Below are 26,195 nucleotides of genomic sequence, written 5' to 3' on the forward strand. Positions count from 1 at the left end.
TCAAGGCTTTTTCACTTCTTGACATGTTTCGTAGTAATAATTTAAAAAGAATGCTATACATGAAGAACAACATTTCAGGAACTGTTGTTCAGTCTTTTATATTCTTTAAAATACCATGCAAAATATGTGCAGATTGGCTACTCTGTGGCTTACACTTATTTCCAGTGTGTCTATAAATGACTGACATGTGCTTATTGCCAGCTCCTCACATAGGACTAGAAACTTGAGCTGCCAGATCTTTCCGTTCACCATAATTAACTGTTTTCCATGGGCCACTTTGTTCCACAGGAATTTTGAACTGCCGTGGCTGGATGAGCGAAGCCGTTGCCGGCTGGAGATGCAGAAGAAACAGACTCCTCACCGGACATGCAGAAAATAGGCATGTCCAACTAGGAGAAAACTCTGCCTTGATGGTAGGCTTGTGCTATTTGCAGCAAATGGCAGAGAACCTATATGTTCTGTCATGTCACTTTTCCCCCGTGATGTATATTCTTGTTTACTATAAATAATTTTTACGCTCACATATAGTTTTATTTTCTCCCCCACCCCACCCCCATAAACTTCTTCACTGGTTTTCCATTTTTTCCTTTGTCTGGCAGAAAGTACTGGAGGCTTGTGTTGGGACAGCAAGGTTGGCAGCTTACAATGCACTTCAGTTTATCTCTATTGGATAATTAACAGCCATTTAAAAACTGAAAGGTGGACAAGCATTAAAAAAATACAATGAAACTCTTCTCATTTGTAAGTTCTCGAACATGCAAAGCCCACCCCTGCTTTTACAAACTAATAAAGCCTTTTGAAATATTTAGCCTGCTGGTTAACGACCTTGAACATTTGTGTGGGTGGGAGACACATTGCCCATTAAGATATATTGGACAAACATTGATGTTTCTTCTTGTCCTGGTGCTTGTAATTGCTGTTCTAAAAAGGCTCCGCATATGGTTCTATACATTTCCTCCCACCTCGTTTGGTTTTTCATGTTCTACTGTTATGATATGGCTAGTTAATATATTTTCAATGGGTATAAACAACCCTTGTTCATGCCTTCTGCTTCTGATTACAGGACAGCAGGTTATTAAACTTGACATTTTATTACTTATAGTAAAGGGCTCCATACCTTGACAACTATGTCACACTGTTAGTTCTGTTGGAACAGTTAGGTATAAACCAGGGTTGACAGTGCAATGTCAGATTGTCTCCAGACTTTTCCTGGTTTGTTTTACCAGCAGGCTCTTTATTTCTTAGTTTTCTTCTGTTATATACAGTGTGGCTAAATTGTAGACTATTTTTATATATAAAAGAAACAAAATTTTGCACAATTCTACTTTCTTATTGGAAATTCTCATTGGCAGTTCTGCCAGATTTGCTAATAAATGAGGCATGGAGAATTGAGTAGATACTGACCCGTGGCACTGCCAAGCAGCACAAACGGCATCTCAAAAATAGTCCACCCCAGCTTCACCAAAAACCCCAGACTTTGCCTCTTATCTGGTATATGATGGAAGGACTTTGTCGCTTAGCAACCACCATGTACTTCCATCCCCAGATCCGGCAAAGCAACTGCTACTGGAGGGAAGGGCAACAATGAGAGAGGCAAAAGGATTTTATCCTCTTGCCATACATAAAGTGATTAATCCCCCCAATATCTCTTGAAAACGATGGTTTCCTCCCCCTGCCTGAAGTCCATTGCAACATAAGTTTATATGTATCTTAGGGAAGGTTAAAGTCTGTTAGATAAGTGGTTGTGCCTGTATTCTTCACTACAGCAACTCCCATTTGTTTACATTGAGTTAAATCAAAGTAACAGCTGAACCCTTGTGTCTCTTTGAAGCTTGTTTAGCATCTTTTAAGTAAGATTCCAGCTCCTGAAGATGAAACATTCATCCTCTCCAGAGAACAGGGAATTCCTTTATGATTCCACATTCTCATCTGCCTGATCCATGCAATTGCAGGAAACTGCCTGGGTATGTGTGATATGCACACATGCTTAGATGAGCAGTGAAGCTACCTTTTACTTCTTTGCATTGAATGAAACTTCTGTATAAATAGAAAGCAAGCTCTGGGTCTCAGTTTCATTGCTTGTTGCAGATCCCAGTGCAGGATGATGCCCAATGCTTTTGCACACTAAGGGCATCATTGAAGGGTAAATGCTTATCTAACACATTTGTTTTTCTATCACATCTTTCAAATACTTCAAGTAGTTGCTGTTCCACTTCTGGGTTACGTTCCCCGGGAATTCAGAAGGATACCTCCCCCCCCCCCCCCAGAGTAGCACGCTCAATGTGAACATAGTTAAAGAGGTCATGAGTGTGGCTTAAACTTCAAAATGAGAAAAACAGATCCTGTCTTTTGCCAAGTAATCCGTGTAGTTGAGGTAGTGCACAATGCTTGCCTAATTTTATTTTAAATAAGGCTGTATTTGAATCTTTTGCTCTCTTAGCATGTCAGCATGCATCCTTATTTTTATTTCTTTTTTGCACCCTGCAGTTACAAGCCTGGATGTAAAAAAAAAAAAAAGCCTCAAGTATAGGCTTCTTGAAGGCACTGATTTCAGACTTGATCCTGCCAACACTTGGGCCTACTTTCTGCTCTCAAGTAAGCACAAGCAGTTTGCAAGATTGTGTCTTAGGCCTATATCCCATTGGGGGAGGGGATAACTGCTTTTGCTTAGCCCAGAAAACATCTATTATCAGAAGTGCCACAGTGTGTGTTTCTGAAATACAACAGCAAAATATTCCCTAGTCAATAGTGTGCTGGTTTACAAGAAGAATCCCACTTATATAATAACACATGCAGTTTAGATCTAAGAGGATGGGTAGGTGTGTGGAAGTAGGTAAGGGTTGTACAAAGCATTTGCAGTGGATGTTAGTTGGGAGTGGAGGGAATAGCCTTCCCTATAGGGGATACAGCACTGTGAAATTTGTATTTGCCCTTGCAAATTAGATCTGATACTTGGTTTAGGACAAAACATTACTTTTAACCAAGCTTATGGTAGTTCAAAAAAAAAAAAGTGTCTGTAATCCCTTCCTATGTTTTCTGCCCTTTGACATGTGGTTGTCTGCAAATGCATCCTTTTTGATACCATTTTAAATATGTAAAATCAGTTGTCTTGTAAATATCTTATAAAGGAAAAAAAAGTTTGTAAATACCAAATTTGTGGCTGTTAATGTTTGGGGTTTTGTTTTTTAAAAACTTTTTTGCTTCAGTTCATTTAGGTTTAACAGTGTTAACAGGGAGTATTAAGAGAAATTCTGCTTGTATGTTTAAACAAAATTGAAACAAATCATTTTTTTTTTTTACAATAAAATGGAAAGAATATTGATGCTTTTGTCATGCATTATGCATTGTTTAATGGATTGGGTAAAACTGTTGAGTGTCAGAATCTGCCTTTATGGTCATATTCTGTTATATACTAGAAGCAGAAAGGGAAATACATGCCTTATAGCCCAGTCTTATGCACATTTACTTGGAAATACATCTCACTGACTGCAGTAAGACATACTCCCAAGTGAGTGTGTATGAGACTTCAGCCCTTTCTTGGTCAGTGCCAGCTCAGTCCAGTGTGCAGCTGCTGTGAAAAAGGTGAATTCTGTATTATTGAGAAAGGGATTAGAGATAAAACATGCCAATGCTGTAATGCTGTTATACAAATCTCTTGTAAGATCTCACTTGGAATAACTGGGTACAGTTCTGGTTGCCTCGCCTCAAAATGGATATTGTAGAGCTGGAGAATATTCAGAAAAAGATGACCCAAATGATCAAGGAGATGGAGCAACTCCCCTATGAGGAAAAAGTTACAGCATTTGGGCTTTTAGTATAGGAAAAAAAGGTGAGTAAGGGAATATATGAGAGAGATGTATAACATGATGTGTGGTGTCAAGGAAATTTTTCTTCCTCATAATACTAGAGCCACCCAGTGAAGTTGAATGGTGGGTGATTCAGAAAAGAAAAGAGAGTACTATGGAATTTGTGCCCAGAAGATGCAGTGATGGCTTTTAACGAGGATTAGACAACTTAATGGATGATAAGGCTATGTTCTGCCTCCACCGTAGGAGAAACTGAATGTCAGTTGTTTAGGAAGGACAGTTGAGAAGAGTGCTGTATGCTCAGCTTTCCCTTGGGTTGGCCGCTGTGAAAACAGGATGCTTGACTAGGTGATCCTTGATAGAAAAATAACTTGCACGTCCATGAGCTATTTGGAGCAATTTGATTTGCTGTAAACCAACTTCAGACGTACAGTTCGCTGTTAGGTGTATGCAGACTGTATCCTAAACTGGCAGGTATTGGGTAGAAAGATGGTTGAACAGTGGGATGAAAGGGCAACAAATGCAAGGCATAGCAGTAGGCCTGTCACACTCTCATATAGAGTCAAAGTATACACAAAAGTAGCTCCTGGGGGCAGTGCTGTATTCTTACAATACTATACTGTTTTAAGTAGCTTTGGGTTGCCCTGGGCATTATAAAACAACTAACACATTTTAATAATAATATTAATAATATTATATGCCCAGCACATTTTAACACTTATGAGCAGGACAGTAATTTCCCAAAATGGGAAAAGTGCAGCTTTTTTTTGTATATGTCAGTGGGAATGCCCTAAACTGCTTTATATGGGTGTGCTCTTTTCTGGAGTCTATGTTGGAAGTATGATTATTTTTTTGAGATCAGATGCAGTTCCTTGGGGAATGTAATGTTTGTTTTTATTTGGGCAACTGCTACCCCACCCATCAGCACGACTGCTCCCGGGGTGGCTAACAAAGCATGGAAACAATTAAAATCAAATCAAACATAACAAAAGTGAAAATAAAGATCAAAAGGCCTGTTAAAAACCCAAAACAAATCTGGTGCCAGAAAACACGAGAGTTGGCTTTAAGCTAGCCTCTCTGAGGAAATCATTTTAAAAGAAAAACCTCTTGTAGATACAGTACCTCAAAATGGATGACATTAATGGATGCGTAGCTTCAATATTCTTAGGTCGATTTTCGTATGTTGTCAATGTTAAATGTCAGAATTGTCTCCCCCAACTTCCTTGTGTAAATACTGACCTGTTTGCCCCTTCTGCTGTTTACCTAGGGCAATGCTAGTATTGGTGGAGGATATGGAGGGGGCTTGAGCTTCCATTGCTGTTATGGCTAGTTTAGTTTGCCTTGTGATGGGGGGGGGGGCGGCAGAACGCCAGAATCTGTAGTCGGCGGCTATATTTTATTAGGGCAACCAAAAGTGCAAGTAAGTGTGACAAGCTTTCGCGTTCTCCAGAACCTTTCATCAGGGCAGTTGCTACACAATGTGCCAGGTGGTGAAGATTTTATTTTTTCTGAAGTACAAAACAAAAACAAAAACAAGCAAAACACTGCGGATTGTTTCGAAGCTTGTTTCTGGGTCTTGCACCTTCTTTCCGAGCCCACCCTAACCTTGCCTTAACTGGTCTTGCATCATTCGCCTCCCCACCCCACCCTGCTATAGACTCGTCGCTTTATTCCCTTAGGTCCCCTGTACAACGCCTTGCCACAACCGCTTTATCACTGCAGGGAGAAAGGGATGACGTCACCGTCGCAATGGGAAAACGTAATGGCAGAAGAAGCGCCGTTTCTGGCGGATTACGACCCCCCCTCTTTTTTTTTTTTTTTTTTAATGCAGCAGCCCGCGAGGGCATGGAGCACGTGATGCTGTTGCTGGGCTGTCCTCTCCGCCCGCCACTGGAGAGCCGCCTGCTGGTGACGTCGCCTTCCGCGGCCCCTTGATTGGGCGCGAATTTTCTTCCCCTCTTAAAACCCCTTCCTCTCTTTTTTTCTTTTTTTCTTTTTGGTTCCTTTCCCGCCGCCGCTTCGACCGCAAAGGAGCCTGGGTAGCTCGGGGGGGAGGGGGGGAGCGCAGAGCAGCGCGAGCATGTCGCTCTGCATGTCGGGAGCCGCAGTCCTTCCGCGGCCTCGCGCCTCCGCTCCTCGCTTTCCCGTCATTCCCTTTGCGCCGCTGCCGCCGCCGCCTACTTCCCCCTCATAAACGTTTCGCTTCTTATTTCTTTCTCGGCTACTGTTAAGATGGCGGACCGTCGGAGGCAGCGCGCCTCGCAGGACAGCAGCGAGGACGAGGAGTCCGACTCGCCGCCCGGCAGCGCGGCCCCTTCCCCGCGGGGCGCTCACCGCTCTGGCCTGGCCGTCGCGGGAGGGGGCGGCGGCGGCAGCGGCGCTGCTGTTGACGCCGTGAGCGCGGAGGCGCCGGTGACGGTGGGAGGCAGCCCGGCCGACTCGGAGTGTGTGAGTGTGGAAGGGAGCCTGGTGGGGAAGAGGAAAGCGGGGGGGGGGGGGGGGAGAAGCTGCTTGGACTTTCTCCTCTGGCTGCACCCGGCTCTTGTCGGGGCCCGCTTTCACCGCGGGCCTCGACCCCGGAACTACCGGCGACATTAAAGCAAAAACGGCAGTGTAGTTGCGAATGCACAGAGCAGCCCTTGGTTGTTGGTTTTTTTAAAAATCTCAACGCTTGCCGTTGAGTAGCCGTAGCTTGTATCCGGTTATCCTACGCTCAAACAATGTGGTGTTTGGGAAAGCCTTAGTATCTCGTTCTCTGTTTCGAGGTTGTTGGTTTTTTAAATTGTTACGTAAAGATTGTTTTTAATGCCTCCCTTAGTTACAAAAGTGTTTCCGAGCACATTTAGTCGGATTTTTCCTCAGCAAGCTAGTTCTTGGGTATCTTTGGCCAGGATTCAAGAATTTGGAGGCCAAAGGATGTGCTTATCAGTCAAGCCTTAGTCCCGGTTATCTTTGTGGTTTTCCATCTGGGAACTTAAAACTGTTAGTTGTGTCTATGAGATGGAAATGTGCACTGTATTCCCTCGGTCTGTAGTCACATTTTTAGAACCTGAGTATTTTTAGAACCTCCTCTCCCCCGCTAGGCTTTTCAAAGACCAGGGTGTCATCAACCACTTTTGTTTCTTGGAGTAACATTAATGTTAAGTGTGACATTTGAGGTTTTTAGCTAACAAGCTCCAATAGTCTTGGTAAGCAAACTTTGCTGTGATGTTTTGAAAGCTATAAAAACAACAATATGGTCATTGAAGCTGCTAAGGTTATTGGTCCGTTTGCAAAGTAATGGTAGGGTTGGTGGTGGTGTCCAAATGGAGATAAAACTGAAGAGTTTGAAGCAGACAGCATTTGAAAGAGAGCTTTTAGGAATTAAGACACACCCTTTGCTGGATGGCCACATTAGGATTTACAGATGACATGCACTTGATTTTATTGCATTGGCTGCTTGTTTGATAGATCCACCAGGTCTTTGACTAATTTATTTTGTTCGTACTGAAATACCAGATTGGTTCTCAGTTCTGATTCAGTTTTCCCCTGAATTAAGGTGGAATCAACAGCTAACAGCTGCAGTCTTGTCATAGTGCAATGAAATAGTATGTATCCAGTGTGCTAAAATGTTGTACAGTGATTCCAAGCTTGGAATACCTGGTTTAGATTGCCAGTTGGGACACATCTACTGTGGTTGGGTGGGAATTGCACATCCTTCTGGATAGCATTTAGCAGCTGCCATGTTTTTCGTTTGCTTTCCTGACTCCCTTGTTCTTTTGAAGGTATGGCTTTCAAAGTTTGAATCAGACCACCTCTGTAAGAAGACCTAAATGGTTGTGCGGGGAGACACAAGAAATAAAGAAAAATAGAAAGAGGGTAGCGTCATGTAACATGATCAAGCCTGAAAACATGAATGAATAAAGGAAGTAGGCTTAGTAAGCAGAAATTGTAGGTCCCAACATGTTCCCCACATTAACAGCCCTTCCTTGGGGCTCTTTCTCTTTGCAAAGGAAGTTGTTGACAGTCTGTTGTCTGTAATACAGTGGTACCTTGTCAAACAAATCAGCTCCCAAATGCCGCAAGCCCGGAAGTATGTGTTTCGGTTTGCAAACGTTTTTCGGAAGCCGAACGTCTGAAGCGACTTCCATTTGAGCGCAGGAAGGTCCTGCAGCCAATCAGAAGCCGCGCCTTGGTTTTTGAATGGTTTCAGGAGTCAAATGGACTACCGGAACGGATTAAGTTTGAGAACCAAGGTACCACTGTAGGCTTGTCCTTGCTTTCTAAAGGTGTGCTCTCACACCAGGCAATTCTTTTCCCAGCAGAGTAGGGAAAGGGCACCTTTCTGCCTCTGGAGAATGCCCTGCTCTTCTTCTCAGCAGGTGCATCATCTGCATGCATAAGCTGCAGCGGAAGAGCTATTTCTCTTGCCTGTCCAGTTGAGACACAAACCCAATTTTTTATTTATGAGATCGGTTGGTAGGCAGGGTTCCGGCTTGTTGCTAAACTGAGCCATCCTGCAGTCAGTGTGTTTGGAGACCGTGCAGTACATCCATAAGAAGTGAGTCCCCCTTTAAATGAGAAAATCACATTCCCATAGCCAAATCTGACCAAATAAGTGACTCCTTCAGAGATTTGGTGTGTAAAGCACTAGCTTTTTCCAGACAACATCTGAAGAAAATACATCCTAAAGAACCCTATGCAGCTGTTATTGTTAACACAAGCAATAAAAGGAAAAGAGGTGGATTAAAGCAAAAAGAAAAATAGAATTGGGCCAAGAGAAACAAAATTTTCTGAGGCTGTATAAACGTAATGTATTTAAGTGTACTGGATCTTGGCTACTAGCTACATCCCCCACCTGGCAAGACCCACGTAGAATAACTGAACAATATTGTTGCTGCTGTCTGCTTATATGATAGAGAATGTTGCAGTTTCATTAAAATATTCAGTTTTGTGTTCCCTCATCACATAGATTTCTTAACATATGTGCATTGCAATAAGCATTTTCATTTGTGTTCTTATTGAGGGTTATGCTGTTTTTCTTCTGAATCTACACTCATTACTCTGTATGGTAATATTTCTTTCTCTTAAAACAGGAAAGTGAAGATGGCATAGAAGGAGATGGTAAGTGATGTTCTCTCTTTTGGTTTGAATGATTGTGAATGGTGAGGCGTAGTGTAGATTTGGTCAGGGAATATTCTTAGAATTAATGCTTATTGTAATAGCATTTTTTAAAACAAGCAGCATATACATTTTCTTTTTTAAAAAATCAAGTTGTAATTCTACAAGGAAGATGTTCTAGACACAAGCCCTTATGCTTATGGTACTTTAGCCTGTAGGTAAATTCAGACATTTTTTGTAAGAAATGGACCTCATCATAGATGAATGGGTGGTAAGGTTTTCTACCAGAGTTTTGTTTGGCTGTTTTAATGAAAACACAGTGTGATGTTTCTTCTGCCATACATTCTAATGCCTTGGATATCTTATCAAGTGGTAAGACTTCCCCACATTTACCACTTGATAAAATGGTTTTCTGTATTTGTAATCTATGACATTTGTTATTGACTGAGGAGGGCATTCCATTTCCTCTACACACCAAGCTTATAGAATGTGGCCAGAGCTGCCTTATTAAAGAACAGCTCAAGGGTTCCCATATCCACCATCACTTTGTGAACATGAGTGGACAGTGAAACTTCCCCTGCTTCACTGAACACAGGCTCTGTGGCAGTGTGAAGGAGCCGTATATATATGCACTTCATTAGGATGTGAAGACTTAATGCACTGTCCTAGAAGCTTCAACGGAAAGCTGAGTTTTGAGGAGGGATTTGAAGACGGGGGGGGGAATTTCAGCATTATGTAAGTGTTCAGAAGAAGCTGGAAACATAAGAAGCAGCAAAGCAAAAAAGTGAATATTTTACGGAAGCATAAGGCCAACAGATGATTGAGGGTGGTGGATTTTGAGGAGCTAAGAACATAGGTAGGAGGTGGTGGCGGCAGAGGGATGAGGTGAGGCAAGGCCATAGTGGACTTTCAAGGTAACAGCCAGAACAGTTGAGAAAACATTGTAGGGATTAAGGAAAGGCTTACATGTCGTGTAAGCGTTGAATAATTTTGGTGCAGAATTCTGAATTTAGGCAAGAGGGATGCAGTGACATTGGAATGCTACAGAGGAGATGGTTGCAGTAGTTATGAGAAATGGCTTGAATGTGAACCAGAACTTTTTACCAAGAGGGCAGAGAAGCATGACCAGTGTATTTATAGTGTTTTAGATAGAGAAGCAGTATGTCTTGTTGGTGAATGGAATGTGTAAAAAAAAGAAAAGAAAAATGAGTGTGCATCAAAGATAAAACAAGTGTTGTGTCTGTTAAGTTGTGTGGATGATGACTTTGTCAATGGATTGAGAGAGTATATGAGAAGAGAAGGGTATGGGAAGATGAGAAATTTTGTCTACATAACAAATTTTAAAGGGTTTGTCTAACCGCAAACAACTCTTCTTTATATTTAGCTGTTCTTTCTGACTATGAAAGTGCTGACGACTCAGAGGTGAGTTACATTTTTACTGGCAATTTCAAATATGTCTGTTGCCATTTTTCTGGTGTACAGTATTAACATGCCAATGAACTTTTATTTAGAAAAGGAACCTTCAGGAATCTGGACCCTTGGATGAATTGGAATGTGTAATTTTTATCTCCTTTGCCATGGAAAAGCAGTCCAACTTCTGCGTTTTGAAATTTATTACATGTTATCTATCCTCTGTATTCAAAGCTTACCTTGGGGGATAGTAGACCTAGAAACACGTGCCTTGGATACCTGTTTATCTTCTGCAGGTGTTGGGGAAGCCATCAGGTTCCAAATGGTGGTTCACTTACATTAAACCATAATTATAAATAAACTGGTTTTGTGTGAGCGTGAGGAACACAGAACTGAAAAGTTCTTATTGTGCTCCTCCCCTACTCCTGAACTGCTGGAAACAAGCCAAAGTCTGGCTTTGTCATGGCAACTGAACTTGGGTTTGTGGTTTATTTCTCCCAAACAAACTATGAGCAGTAAGCCAACAACAAATGTTGGCTCTTCCTCGTGGTTCATTTCTTTTTAAACAAGCCACGAGCCCAGGTTCAGACATCACAACAAGATGGAATTTGGCTTGCTTCCTGCCACTTTAGCAGGAGCAGGGAAGGAGTGCTGTGAGAACTTTTCACATTAAACCCTAGATTGTGTTTGCTAATAGATTGACCTGTAGAGCAAAACAGTTTGTATAAGCCTGTTCAGACAAAACAGTGTCCTGGAGGAAAAGATTTTATCTTTAAATTGCTAGGCACCTGCACCAATTGAATCACACTGGATGTTTGTTTCAGGCTGAAGAGGGGGAATACAGTGAGGAGGAAACATCCAAAGTGGACCTGAAGCGGGAGAGTAATGAAACTAATGAGCTGACAAGAAAATCAGACAAAGGGGATGAAAAACCAGAATCGAAAGGCACTGTGGCAGGCGAGAGGCAGAGTGGAGATGGCCAGGTAAGTCTTACTAAATTCTGAGTATAGGTACTAACCAATTAAACTAAAAGGTGCCCTTTGTATTTACTTTTCAAGAAATAAATACTTAGTTTCATAACATTCTAAAAGAAGCTGCCTGCATTTTTGTGTAATAGGCTAGTGTTAGGGAAATCAAGAAAGGCATCAAATTTTAAACTGCTTTGCCTTTTTTCCACTTACACAAATGCAGTTAGTTATTTTCACCACTGGAACACGTTCCTACATTCTTTCTACACAGTCTCTAGCCATTGGTGTTGTCATAATTTTTTAGCGTTCTGTACAGCTGATATTTCTAACATATAACAAATCAGTACATACATAATGATACCCGACTGACTCATACCTGCAGTAGACCCATTGAAACAAATGACTTAACTAAAGTCTTCATTAGGTCTGTTCTGAATATAGCTAACATTGGACACTGTCCTTTTTCTTTTTTCTTTCTTTTTTCAGTATTCCAATAGTGACATCACTTAGGAGAAATAGCAGCGGATCTAGTTGTACTTTATATCCTGAAATTTTCTCCATTATATACATATTTTTTAATCTTTCCCCAACATTTTTCAGCTGTCAAACAATTTCATTGCAAATGATAGAAATCTTCTCTCACATTTTCAGAAGTTCAACATACAATTCTTTTCTTGCAATTAAGGGAACAGTATCTTGCAACAATTCTCTCTTAATATTCATACACAAAGAAAAAGTTTTTGAAAAGTCTCTAAATGTATAGGTGTATACTCAGTGTATAAGTGTATACTCCAGATGTTGAGTCTACTTCATCATGAATGCACTTGTCCACACTTCTCAGCATCGTGCTAAGCAGATTGCTGTCCATGCAGGCCCTTCTGCTTGCCTAATCTGCAGCACAGGGAGGGGAGGAAGTCATGCTGTGCTAGTGGAAACCACAGGCTTCGGCCAGCAGGGCTTGTTAGTTGAATCCCACTCAGCACTTTGAAGAACATTTTCTTATTTACTGGTTTTGCTTTATCAGTTAGGTAATATAGGTTTCTTTTCCTTTATTCCGGAGGACTTGCATGGTTTTTGGAGAGTTGTCTTATGGGGAATACTATCTTTATTCTCAGACAGCTGTTCTATATATGTTAGCAGGTTTATCTTCTGTGATAACATTTGACCAAAACATTGGATGAAGAGGATGGGTTCTGGGACACTTTGGTGGGTTTCTGTGCAGGCAGAAGACCAAGAGGCGCTTGCTTTCCTTTTTCTTGTAGGAAAGCACTGAACCAATTGAGAACAAGGTTGGCAAAAAGCTTCCTAAGCACCTGGATGATGACGAGGACCGGAAGAACCCTGCATACATACCTCGCAAAGGTCTTTTCTTTGAGCATGACCTTCGTGGGCAAACTCAGGAAGAGGAAGTCCGGTAGGTGATGTGAAGCGAGGTGTGTTTGCAGAGCAAGGGGTGCTCTTGGTCAGGAAGGGTTAGAAAGTTGAAAGAATGGCTGCTCACAGAGAAAGTAATAAAAGCTAATACAGAAAACTGGTTGTTTTAAAAAAACCCTCTATGTGCTATCGCCAATGTAGGACCATTTCTTAATGTTGCAGTTACAAGAACCTTGAGTGGCTTTGAGCAGCCGTCTACTGGCGTGTAGACCCTCAGGAAGCATTATTTGCTTTACAGACTGTTTCTTCTGAGTCCCATGTTTCTCTTGGGACAGACTTTATTGGTTGGGGTACCCTGGTTTTGGATATTCCCTCCCTTGATGCCCAGTTGACTTTTATTTTAGTGGCGTTTTAGCTAAATGAAGACCTTTCTGTTTTGTCAGATTTTTGCTTGATTTGAGTTTTCTCCCTGCACTTGGTGCGTTTATACGATTCTGGTTTTAGTTTTTATTTGTATTCCACTGTATTAAGATCAGTACGTTTTCTTGTTCTTACCAAAGACCATAACAAATGCATTCTCCAACAAGCCAATACAATCATACAAAGATAATTCAATTTCAAACCTGGCAACAAAAGTAGGAATAGGAACATAAATTAGATCTCAATATCTGTTGCAGTATGTTTTTAAATCTATGGTTTTGAACCCCTTCTGAGGTCTTGTGTTGCTAGAAAGACGGGATAGAGCCGCTTTCTATAAATATAAACATTAAAGCCTCACTGGTTCTTTCCCTCTTGTCACGCAAGGCCTAAGGGCCGCCAGCGCAAGCTGTGGAAAGATGAGGGACGGTGGGAGCATGACAAGTTCCGGGAAGACGAGCAAGCACCGAAAACAAGGCAGGAGCTGATTGCTCTTTATGGGTATGATATCCGCTCAACGCACAACCCTGATGACATCAAGCCCAGGAGAGTGCGCAAACCAAGGTGAGGTAACAAAGACAAGTGTATGTACTTGCTGTATTATAACATCGGACCGGGGAGGGGGAGGGGATGGTGTGGTGGTGCAGTAACATTACTGATGTGGAACTCAGTTCTGTGCCCTGAATAGCTTGAGAAATGTGCTTCTGACCTGTAGCATCTTATCTCCATTCAGATTTGGGAGTCCACCACAGAGAGAGCCAGATTGGGCCAATGAAAGGCCTAGTAAGCCGCCACGGCACCAGAGCCTAGAAAGTACTCCCGTGCCGCCCAGGACATTCATCAACAGGAACTCCGCAGGGACAGGGCGGATGCCCCCACCGAGGACTTTCCCAAGACCCGGTGGCTACAAAGAGACTCGTCCATGCTACCGTGCTGTGGATGTGAACAGCCAGCACGCACCTCGCTTCAGTGAGCAGTCAAAGCATGAGAACAATTACCGTTCCAGGCGTTTGGAGCCCCTCCCGCCACGAGAGCCTTCTCCTGAAGTAGAGATTCCACACATTCGCAACAGCCCTGTTAAAAAGGAAGAGGTGGTTTCAGAAAGCCCAGCAGCTCCCGCAGATGTTCTGCAGCCACCACCGGATAGGCCAGTGGAGAAGAAATCATACTCCCGGGCAAGGAGGACTCGGACCAAAGCAGGCGAGACGGGGAAGTTGGCTGAGGAAGTCCCGCTTCCATTGGGGTTGACTCCTGCACCACTGAAGACTACTGAGGTTATACCATCCCCCTCACCAGCAAAGACTGGTAACTGGGAGGTGCCTGTTGAAGCCAGCCTAGATGGGCTCGAGCAAGACATAACCCAGTTAAATATAACAGAGCAGAACTGGAGCCCAGGGCAGCCCCAGTTCATACAACCTCAGGGTAAGTGCCTGGCTGATGAATTGAAGCAGAGGGGGACTAGCTTTATTTACTTGATATGTTTATAATCCACCCCCATAGAGCAGTTTAGAAAGAACAGTAAATCTTAAGTTCTGACTCATCATAAAACAGTTAAAACATCACTCTAGCTAAGTGTATGTGGTTATTTCAAACTGCTATGTGATTCCTTTGCTGTGCTCTTCATTTCCTAGAATTTTGTTTTCTTCCCTGCCCTGCCTTGACATTTTCCTTTGTCCTCCTCCTAAACCTTGTCTTCTTAAGCCTCAGTCTTCACTTTCTACTTATGTTCCCTTTCCTTGCTTCCCTTAGTTTGCTGCCTTCTTAAGGCCCTGGCTCTTGTTTTCCTAAGTCCAAGTTGCTTCTGTCCACCCCTATTTGTCTAGATGTTTTTGTTGCCCTGCTTTTCTTTAGGATCTGAGCAGCTCAATCTATGGTAACCAGAATCTTTTAGGATCAGAGATCAGCAATAACCAAAAGCTCTTATTGCATCTCTGTGACATTGGGACATATCCACTCACTGGCAGAAGTCCCAACATCATTAAAAAAAATTCAAACATACAGTACTAAAATCCCAATTGTTAATTTTTAGCCACTAAGTATTTGCCTAAACTGAGAGGACACAGGAGTTCCATGACTGAAAACGCTATTATGTGAAAGCTCTTTCTGTGCTGATTTCTCCTAGAGATAATATCCTTCAGTTATTCTGAGAAATCATATTAAGATAGAGAAGAAAAAGCAGTTTCACAGTTCTGTAGGGTTCAGACTGGTGAGGACTTCGTATGTCAAACCTCCTCCAGTGTTTACACATCATGCTTGCCGTTGCTGAACACTGCCCACGCTTTCAAAATTCAACTTTTTTTTAACTATGAAGGCTGCAAATGTTGCTTTTAAACACACAGAGATAGTTTTCCATCAGACTCTGCATTGTCTTGACAAGGAGAGAAGTATATGAGCAGCCATGAGGGACTCTGAGTGCTCTTTAATGCACTGTTGAATAGAAAAGAAGAAAAGCTGGGGTTCACAGGATGTTGGCCTAAGTAGGGAAGTACCCACTGTAGGCTCAGCCAACTCAACCCAGGGTCCGCTGTGATAGCACATGAGGTTGGATGGAACTAAGGAGGTCTCTGACCAGTGCTCAAAGGGGTGACCACCTGGGAAATGCATGTGCACCACCTTGGGTTCCATGGCAGAAGAAAAATGGGATATAAGTGTAAGAAAATAAGGTGGTAGGTTCTGCAGCAGTTGGTGCCATCTACCAATGTGGACATCCTGTTATGAGCCCCTGTGTTCTGTAATGTAGCCCCAAATCTACTTCATTCAAAGATTTGTAGTATGGTTACGAGGGAACAGATACAGTTCATTTGAAGAGACATATAGGCCTGCCACTTGGCCAGCCCTTCTTTTATCAAAAACTGCACCTGAACTTCCATTTCATTCTGGACCTTATTGCACATCTGAACATTCCTCTGGCATTATTAGGTATCAAATAAGTCTTTTTCATTATTAGTATGAAAGGTTAGAGTCTTAGGAGCTGACTGCATTGGTTATTCCACTTTGCAGTGCAGTCAAGCCATGAAGTCTTCTAGATCTGTGGCCGTAATGAGTCATAGGTGACATATTGACCTTACACATGCTGAAATTTTGTGCTCTTTGGGCCTTCCCTCTGCCACATTTCTCTCTCTCCCTCTTCCCTCTCCTCTCCTTCCCGCACCCATTGGAAAACGTGGCAACCAGCCCTGCTCACACGTGGGTACTTGCCACGTTCTGACTTGTATACCAACTTACACAAGTATAATTTTCATGTCACTTAATGCCACTTCAAATGTAATATTTAGTTCATGAATTCATCAAAGAGTCAGGTGATGAGAGAGCATGCACAAGATCTTGTCCTTGGAAATAGAAATATTTACTTTATCTGCAGAATTTGGTCATTCTTTGTGGGGATTCGTGGGTTTCTGTAGGGCAGATTTTGAATATGTCTAGACATGCTTCTGTCTATCCAAATATTATCATGCCAGATTTCATTTGAGTTCTTTCTAGCACTCCTTTTTCTTATATAATGTACCTTGGAATGCTCAGAGTAAAACAGATTACCTGAGCAGGTTGCCTATACACAAGAGCAGCCACAGCTGCTACAGGCACACTTCCTCAAAATTGACTAGCACAGGCATGATCTTACTCTACTCAGGCATTACAGCTGAATATCTCTTCAATGTTCATTCCCATCGCACTTGTATTATAAGGATCCTAAATAGTGCAATAAACTGTAGATAACCACAAAAGCTATCAAAACACTTGCAACAAATAATATCAGACTGGAACCAATAAAGTGCAGTGTTGGTTTACAGAAACATACAAGTTTTGTAATTATCTGCAGTGATTATGAACAGACTTATCTCAAGTCTTAACTCATCTCTTGTGAATTCTGCTTGGAGGAGCGAAAGGGCCCACCTTGACTTCAGAGTGAGGTGCAGAATAAGCTAGGGGAATAGATTGCAAGACAGGAAGACTATCTGCAGGTACTGTTACATATTTTTAAATCTTTCCTCAGGATCCTCCTTAACCTGCTGCCTCTTCCTGGTTTCTTTCTAATGTTAAGTGTAAAATAGTAATCAGCCTTGTTGCTGTTTTTCCTTTTACTCCCTTCCCAATAGGTATTCCTAACCAGATGCACATTGGAGCAGCCCCACCCCCTCAGTTCAACAGGATGGAGGAGATGGTAAAGTCCTGTGTCTTTTTCCTGCTTTTCAAGTGGTGGGTCTGACTGGCTACCAGAGGATAGGCGGAGGTCCTAGAATTCTCTGTAGAGAGTCCCTGCAGCATTTGGGAGAAGTTACATAACTTGAGTCTGGCTGAGCCCTTGTAGTGGGTTGAATTTGAACTGATTGGATATTTTTTACAGAGAAATGGGGGATAGGCTGTTGCCATAAAGGGAAAGGGCCAAAAGCAGAAAAGGTGTTGAGCACCACCCAGTACCTCTAGGAATTGGCAGAGTAAGATGTAAGTGATAAAGTACCCGGTTAGCTGCTGCTTTTCATTTAAGTTCTGAACAGGCCTTAAAAATGGGATCATCCCAATTTGCATGGGCAGGAGCAGGGTGTTTCATTGTGACATTCTTATATGAACTGTGACTACTCTTGTGCTTTTTCAGGGTGTTCAGGCAGGCCGTGCAAAGCGTTACTCATCGCAGCGTCAGAGGCCTGTCCCAGAGCCTGCTCCGCCTGTGCACATAAGCATAATGGAAGGGCACTACTATGACACACGTGAGTGCATGCTGCTGCTTAAAAATCTCTGGGTTGCCTGTGTTTTGTACTACTATAAAACTCGAGTGGGCTACAGATGATTTATTCAGCCTTCCATCTACAGTGTTGTAAGTGCTCCCTCAAGTAAAAGTGGATTAATTTGTACCAGAATAACACGGAAATATGAATTGCTAATTAAACAGCATGAAAATAACAAAGCCCTTTTTAAATTCCTGGATGAGGGGAATCTGAAGCTGAGTCGCCCCAGTCCAAAAAAAGAGGAAATTTCCATTTTACTTTTGTTCAGACGCCACTTCCGTTAATAAGGAGCATCTCCTTATTCACCCCTGATGTGGCTAAACAGTTCTTTGCATGATTTCACATGTTCTCCCCCCTGCCTTCATGGAAACTGGCTTCTTTTTACTGGGATCCCAGTGTGTTTACTGTTAAGCTACCAATGTGTATGGAATAAAGGTCGTATTTGATGGTTTATCATTACAGTACAGTTCCAGGGACCGATCTACACTCACAGCGAGAATCCTGCCCCGCTGCCTCCCCAAGGGGTGATTGTTCAGCCAGAAATGCATCTCTCCCATCCAGGTAGGGAATTGCTTCTCGCACCTCCTCCTGTCCAGGCATTCCTCTCCAACGCAAGCCCCTGTGAGCTCTGTGAGACAGAAATGGGGAGAAAAGATAATGGGGCAATCATATAGGGTTGATGGTTACCTTAAGCCTAAAACCAGGGATATTGGATGAAAACCGTTTCCCCCTTCTCTCCCCCTTGCTCGTTGCTTTATAGTACCAAATGGCATCCTTGGTACAAAGCCTTCTCTGTTCCGTGAAAAAAATTGGCACCACGCTGAAGCTTTGGATTCCATCTGTGCCATTCTGCTGCATTTGAAACCCTGTTGCAGATGTGTGTCAGAAGACAAAAATCTAAATTAGGTTTAGCTAACGCAGTGATGGGATGGAGAGATTGTTTTGCTGATCCTTCTGGGCAGATACGATGGGGGGCAGGTGGGCAGATGTCATAAACTTATTACTTGTCACCCAAAGCGTCTTCAAGTGATTTACATTGGGAAAGAAATACATAAACACATTATGCCATGGGGGGGGGGGGGAAGGATCGTATAATATTTTTTCCATACAACATACTGTATTGGGGAAAGAAACAGAAAACCAGTCCCCTGTGATAGAAAATATTGGCAGCACACTAACAACGAACAAAACAATGCTCCTACCCACTAACCAACAGATAAAAGAAAAGCTCCATGCTAGCACTCCCCCTCCATAGCCCCAAAATCATTCATGTCAGCCCAGTAATTTTTTTAAATCTCCACACCCCACCCAGAACTCTTGGGTCATAATGAGCTTCTGCGTATTGGGAGTTGGAGGTGGATCCTACAGGGATGGTCTGGCGCCTCCCCTCCTGCCATTATCAGGGGTCCAAAAAACAGACCTGCCTCATCATGTTTTAATAGCATACAGATTTGCCACAGATTTGTTACAGCCATATCTATACTCAAAAGAGCTAAGAAATTATTTTAGAAGATTACTGATTCACTTTTTAGAAGAGGAGGGCATTCTGAATCAGGTACTTGTTCCCATCAGATTCTGGAGACGATGCTTTTTTTTACTTCTTGCTGCTGTGGGGGAAGCCTTGCCCACTTCATATCCTGTCTTAGGCAAGAGAGAAGGTTTCTTCAGCAAGACTCTTCTCACAGCTGGCATAATTATTTGAATCCTTCCTTTTTCTCTTCCCACGGCTGCCATTTTCTTCTGGATAGGAAAAACAAAATGAAGGAGAGAACATTTGAGCTTAATTGGATTTAAAAGGAGGGATTTTCTGACCATCTGCAAATCACAGGGATTTTACCCTCCAGGATCAATCCTCACAAGCACAGCGCAGGGGCATTGCACAGAGATGCTGCAGAGGACTTGTTTGTGCCATCGGATGGGCACATGAATCCTTCCAGCAAAACGTTTCACTTAATGGAGCAGATTGTAATCCGCTTCAGCACCCTTTCCCTGTTGCGTTTTTGATTTCAGAAGCAACTGCCTGACTCTTCTTCTCTTCTTTCTCTGCCAGGGTTACATCCACACCAGACACCAGCACCTTTGACCAACCCTGGTTTATATCCTCCTCCTGTCTCCATGTCGCCGGGACAGCAGCCGCCGCCTCCCCCACCGCAACAACTGCTAGCACCGACCTACTTCTCCCCTCCCCCTGGAGTGATGAATTTTGGCAATCCCAGTTACCCCTACCCTCCAGGACCACTTCCGCCGCCACCACCTCCCCATCTGTATTCCAATGCTCAAGTAAGTTTGTTCTCGTCTGGGCTTTAAGTCTTTAAACACCGAGATCCAAAGCGGCAGGTGGCAGAGAGACAAAGCATCGCTGGGCACAGGCTCCCCTCCTAGCTGAGCAGGCTTTTGTCCTGTCTTTAGGGCTCAGGCAAAGCGAGAAGTGTATGCAGCACGTGGTACACTGACTGCTGCTCACTGTTGTAGCAGATGCACACTGGGTACTTCTGGGTATTCCTCTTGCTAGTAATTGCGTTGTCAGAGGCAGCTAATCCAAGCTGAGCAAATGCGAAAGTATCTTTGATAGAACAGATTTCATGCTGTGGAGGCAAGACCAAACAAGTCTAATAGCCACGGAACATGACGTTCCCTTTCCGTGTTTCCTTTGGCATTGGCCTAAAAGTCTGGGCATTTGTAACTTACCTATTTATCTATTAAATTTATATACTGCTCTTCATCAGTAGATCTAAGGGTGGTTCACAACACAAGCATACAAGGTACATAATACATAATAAGAACAACCCTCCCCACCCAGTGTTAGAAACTCAGATATATAAGCTAATCGTCAAATGGCACCTTAAACCTAGATTACAGTCGCCATAGCGGAATGTCTAGGCAACTTTCTTTGCAGTGAGTATTGTTTTTATTTATTTATTACATTTCTATACCGCTTTATATTTTAAAGAAAAAAATCTCAAAGTGGTTTACACACAACACATCAAATAAAACAACCCAGAATAAAACGAATTCGAGTTTCAAGGAAAAGATCCTTCTCTAAGTGACTCTTGGCTTTCTCCATATTTATTTACTTACTTAATTTGTAGAGCTGCCCCATAGCAGAAGTACTCTAGGAAGCCAGCATGGTGCAGTGGTTAAATGTCAGACTAGGACCTAGGAGATCAGGGTTCAGATCCCCTCTCAGTCATGAAGCTCACTAGGCAATTTGTTTTATAGTTGGTTGATGCTGTGGTTTTTGTTTTATTTACTGTACCTTGCCCAGAGATCAAGCTTGGATGAAAAGGGGGGGGGGGCTTCTTTTTCTGTTCCTTTTTTCCTTAAATGTCGGCTTCCTATAATTGGACAAACAATGTTTCTTTTTAACTCTTTCAGATGTGTTTCTGTGATTGATTTATTTGTGTGTACTTTGTATTTAAATTAGTGTGTGTGTGTGTGTGTGTGTGTGCGCGCGCGCGCAGCTATGATGTGTAAACAATACTGTGGGTGTTATAACAATATAATATGTAATATTATCAAGCACTTTAGACCATGCTTCCTCAACCTCGGCCCTCCAGATGTTTTGAGACTGCAGTTCCCATCATCCCTGACCACTGGTCCTGCTAGCTAGGGATCATGGGAGTTGTAGGCCAAAAACATCTGGAGGGCCGAGGTTGAGGAAGTCTGCTTTAGACCAACCCAATGGTTTCCTTTTATATTGGTTTGTAGGCCCAGTCTCAGGTGTATGGAGGGGTCACCTATTACAACACAGTCCAGCAGCAAGTGCAGCCCAAACCTTCACCACCCCGAAGAACTTCGCAGCCTGTCACTATCAAGCCGCCACCTCCTGAGGTATCACTTACCCTCCCCCGATTCACTCTGTGTGATCACTTGTGATCCCTAGAGAGGGAGTTCACCATTCATAAGACCCTCCTTGATCCACAAGAGTTGTTTGTGAAAGTGGGGGATCTCTGCTTTTGTGTTGTTCTGATATGTTGCAAACTCTAGATTCTCGTTGCAGGTTGTAAACAGGGCTCCAGTTAACATTTCTAAACGCTATTGAAGGTGAGCTTAGATGTTAAGATCAAGGTGTCATTGGGACCCTGTTTAAGAAAAATAAACATTCCCGCTGATAAACCCAAACTAAAAATTCCATCTTTTTAATGGCAGCTTTACTATATGAGAAATTACTTCACAATAAAGCTGGTTTCATTTTTCGTGTGATAAGGGGGCGGGGGAATGCACCATTATTTACTTGATTTAAAATAACCCCTTTTGGTTGCCTCTTTGTTTCTGGGTCAGTGAAAAGGCTGTTGGTATCACTCCTCCACCACAAAAAACCTATGCTGGAAAAATTAACAAATAGCTGGAAAAATAATTAAAGTGCAAGTGTCAAGTACATAAAAAAAGTACCAAGTGGGAGAGACATTGTGTCCCTCGCTCTTTTAGGAAATACTGATCTAGAGCAGTGGTTCCCAGTTCCTAAGTACTGCAGACCCCCTGTTTTTCAAAAGCCAAGTGATGGACCTCCCACTTTTGAAAAGGTTGAGGAAAATGTGTGTGTTATCAGTAGCCAGTTAACTTCTGGCTGGTGAAGTTAACTGTACAGGCCTCACTCTCCCTTGAGCAAAATAAGCCTGCGACTGGGTGGTACCACTTCAGACTGCGGATGGGGTTCACATGGTGCAGTGCGTTTTCATACAAAACCATTCGCCATATAAACAACCAGTATGCCAAGGGAAAGCCTGAGCAGCACCCCTCTCCCCGGTCATTCTAGTTATGGAGGAGTATTTTTCCCCCCATATTGAAGAGCATTCCACCTTGTCAGCTGCACCACCCGCAATCTGAAATGGTATAGCTCAGGTCAGGCGCAGTGAGAACAGTGAAAAGAGTGTCAGCAAGGGAATATGGCTAATTCAAATCATACACATCCTAAAGCTGCTTAGTCTCAGGATAATCTTCCTGAATGAATGACCCCCGAAGGGGAACTTTTGACAGTGAGAGTGTTTTCCTTTAAATAACTATTCTAGAGAGAATCCCCTTGGCTGTCTGGTTCAGGGGTGGGCAGATTTCAGGCTTGCCCAGTTTACTTAGTTCTTTAATAGAACGTGAGACCCGCAAATTGGAGCCTGATGCACAAGACATATACTTAAAATAATTTTGAACTCAGGAATTTGTTCTGAATACCAAAACTGAATAGAGTTTACAGTCCCTCAACACAGTAATGCACTCTTGGTACCCCTCTCTGCTTTCTTCATTTCTGCAATATAATTGGTATCGTTAAACAGTTGGGAGTAAAAAAAGGCCAAAGAAACATAGAACCACCCAGAAATCTGACAGTTGATCCTTCCTGACCTTCTAGCCACTCCCAAGTAATTTTAATCTCCTAGTGTGTTGGTAAAAAGTCATGTCGTTATAAGGTACAACAAACAACAAGTTTGTGTAAATAGTGAGAAGACTTGTGGGTAGCCATTGGAAATGGAACTGTTTGGGCAGAAGGAGATGTTCTGGGGAGTGAGCAAGACACTGATACCACAGTAAACCATGGCCTGCACTAACCATAGTTTAGAACCCAATCAATGGTTTTAGTTTCCATATGAAAGAAGCAACCTCATGGTATAAAAGGGAAAACTAGAGCCAGATGGAACAGGCATAAGGGTGGGGTTAATGATCTTTCTTGGCCTGGGGTAGAATTGTTCAGGCATGGCAATGCCAGTTCCTAAGCCATGTTAATGCCAGGTCTCTGCTTTCTTTCCCCCTCTTGTTTCTGTCTAGGACAGCAGAAATGAGAAATCCAAAGAAAGGAACAACACTTAAGGACGCTGCACTTTGCTGGTTTCAGTAGAGTAACAGAGCTGGCACCTGTGGCAGGCAGAAGATGGCTCCTTTGTGTGTGAGCTTTTCCTCTCCTTTCCATTGGTAATAGGTGATGTACATGGATGCAGGCCCTTCTGCTGTGCCATACCATGCCAGTATCTTGATCAGGGGCCAGATTGCCCACCAGGAGGGCATCAGCGAAACCACATATCTTTACAGTCTCTCTCTCTCTCTCATCTTGGGACAAAGAGACTGTACAAACATTGTTGGATGTAAGATTTCTCTGCTCAATGAGAGCAAAACCGTTCTCCACATTCTTTTCCCTTCCTCGTTTGAATGTTTTTAGGTGTCAAAACTAAAACTACCCAACTCTTTCTTAACATTAATTTGAAGAACCTGACTTACCTTTATTTGTATTCTGTTTAATTGGTCTTGTTAACGTTACTTGAGTTGTGTGGCTTATCTTCTCCTTGGCTGATTTTTTCCAATAATATGATTTTAAAAATAAGTCATAATAGTTGTGCAAACTCTTGTTATTTTCTTGGATTAAAATTATAGAGGAATCTGGAAAAGGGTTGCCTTGTCTGAAAGCAGTAGTTGTCTTTTCTGTTGCCACTTTTTTTTTTAGGAGAAAGACTTTAATTTAGAATGAGCCCCAGTGAGCATTTGTCTGCCGATCATTTAATCGTGAGCTGTTCTGACCCCCACAGTGCCAGGAAATACAATGTACCCCCAAGTGGACGAGGGTAACCAGGCCTATATGTGTGGTTGGTAGCCTGTAAACACCATTATTTGACCCGACCTCATGTGTCCTTCAGAAGGTGCAAGAGGCCTTCGTCCGCCTCCTGAAACAACACTGAACCTACTTTGGAGCTCTTGAAGTGACGGCCTGCAGGCTTTCACCCTGTTTGCCCGTACTTTGCAGCTTAGATTTTGCCTGCCGGGCTGCATGGCTTTCACCATGCATTTCCTACATATTTCTAATTCACTTGCAAAACTGCACTAGGAGGACAAAGCTTAAGTGGTCAGCCTGTAGCCACTTGTGCTGGAGCAAGATGCCCAGTACTAGCTGGACCCTGGCACAATGAGCCATCCCCAGCCGGTCTGCTTTTTCATGCATGTGTAGCTTCCTACTTGAAATATCAGGGTCTGTGTTTCTTTTTAATTTGATAACCCATCTAATTTAATTTTCAACAAGTACAGCTGGCATTTGAAGGAAAATCCCTGTATGTTCTAAGTGTATTTGCTTTTCCTCTGCCTTAAGGTTTGAAATGTATCCGTTTAACATATCGGTTTTGAAATATTAGACCTAATGACACTGTGATAGCTATTTTTTGTTAATAAATTTGTTTTGTTCCTGTTCCCGGCATTATTATTTTTTTTGCAAATTGTTTTGTAGCTATTTGATGGCAGTACAACACATGGGGGGGGGGGAGGCCACAGCTCAGTGGCAGAGCATCTGCTTTGCATTTAGGAGATTTCAGATTCAATCCCCGACATCTCTAGGTAGGGGGCTGGGAACGTACAGGGTCTCAGACCCTGCCAATCAGTATAGACAGTACTGAGTTAGGTGGATCAGTGGTCTTGATTCTGTATAAAACAACTTCCTATGATCCTGTGGTGGTAACTTAACTTGGTTGTTGTCTTTTACTTTGTGTATTTTAAAACCAGACTTCCATATACCACCGTATGCCCTGAAACTGAATAAATGAAAATATATATTCACGTATTCTGTTTGTTGTAATTCAGCTTCCAAAGTTCAGCTCTTCTAAGAATCCGACAACAGCCAGGGTTGACAAAGAGGAAATAGAGATTTAGGTATGGTTAAGTGAAGATTACTTTGGGGAAGAGTTGTTTATAACTTTGTGATGTCTTGGACTTGGAAGCTTTTCTCTTGCTATTTGAAAAACCCGCCTAACTGCTTTCTGAGCCTTCTGCTCCATGGGCTACTTGCCTATCTGCACACTATTCTCTAAAGCTTAAGGAGAGATCCATGCTGTCTTGTATAAAAAAATGGAGTGTTCAGCATTTAGGAACACAGTAATTACAGTGGAGGGGATGGGATATCTTTGAAAGGGTTGCTGCTTCCACTCACCCCATGGAAATCAGACTTAATAGCTGCTAGCACGTGAGAGCCTTTTCTAGTTCTAGCCCAGCCTAGCTCCAAGGGAGAGCCCCTTTGAAGTTTTAAAATTTTCTATTTCTGTTCTCTTCCTCCTTCATTTCCCATTTGGAGAGGTAGGGTGGAAAGAAAGGTGGTTTTAAAAAAGTTGCTGAGTCCGTTTAAACAGACCACAAACTACTGCCGCTATTACGTTTTCCATCCTGGCATTCTCAGTAGACCTTTTACAGGAACCCTCCAAAAGGGGCAAGCAGGAACTTACATGGGAACTAGAGCCCAGGGAACAAAGTTTTTCAGCAGTGCAGCTGTCTCAAGGCCAAGCCCAGGGAGAGATGCCTGAAGGATGGTGTGCCTCAGCAGAGCAGGGCTGTCATCACAAGCAGACAGACACACAGCCACCTTGTCTGGGGGTTATGGAGCATCCAGGCAAGGAAGAGGTAAGTGGAGGTCAAGTAGCATCAGACCCCAGGATGGTACAACA

General features: G+C 42.8%; 2 protein-coding genes across 6 annotated transcripts in view; both read left to right on the forward strand.

The window, feature by feature from the left end:
- The window catches only part of MSL1 (MSL complex subunit 1), a 26,057-nt gene extending 14,754 nt beyond the window's left edge, over window positions 1-11,303 (forward strand). The window contains exons 8-12 of one of the 3 annotated variants that reach the window (XR_013390412.1): window positions 289-413; window positions 3,663-3,829; window positions 8,882-8,909; window positions 10,291-10,328; window positions 11,141-11,303. Coding sequence is in view for 1 of the 3 variants with exons in the window: in XM_077917291.1 (XP_077773417.1) it covers window positions 289-379 (91 nt within the window). In the remaining 2 variants the exon portion in view is untranslated. Of the gene's footprint in view, window positions 1-288; window positions 3,323-3,662; window positions 3,830-8,881; window positions 8,910-10,290; window positions 10,329-11,140 lie in introns of those variants that run through there. The other 2 variants (XR_003703397.2, XM_077917291.1) reach the window with 2 other exon arrangements.
- Window positions 6,039-24,954, forward strand: CASC3 (CASC3 exon junction complex subunit). 3 transcript variants are annotated; one of them, XM_028702470.2, is made up of 14 exons: window positions 6,039-6,254; window positions 8,882-8,909; window positions 10,291-10,328; window positions 11,141-11,299; window positions 12,547-12,698; window positions 13,463-13,639; window positions 13,809-14,497; window positions 17,170-17,234; window positions 17,667-17,778; window positions 18,259-18,357; window positions 19,847-20,076; window positions 21,505-21,627; window positions 21,784-21,840; window positions 23,551-24,954. In XM_028702470.2, exons 1-13 carry the CDS (start codon window positions 6,039-6,041, stop codon window positions 21,817-21,819), a joined length of 2,124 nt encoding a protein of 707 aa, XP_028558303.2. In that variant the 3' UTR covers window positions 21,820-21,840; window positions 23,551-24,954. The 3 variants fall into 3 exon arrangements, with proteins under 3 accessions (XP_028558303.2, XP_028558304.2, XP_028558302.2); XM_028702471.2 differs by having other exon boundaries at window positions 21,797-21,840; XM_028702469.2 differs by lacking the exon at window positions 21,784-21,840.
- Window positions 24,955-26,195: the final 1,241 nt, after the last annotated feature.

The sequence above is a fragment of the Podarcis muralis genome, chromosome 13 (assembly GCF_964188315.1).
Source record: "Podarcis muralis chromosome 13, rPodMur119.hap1.1, whole genome shotgun sequence".
Classification (NCBI taxonomy): domain Eukaryota; kingdom Metazoa; phylum Chordata; class Lepidosauria; order Squamata; family Lacertidae; genus Podarcis; species Podarcis muralis.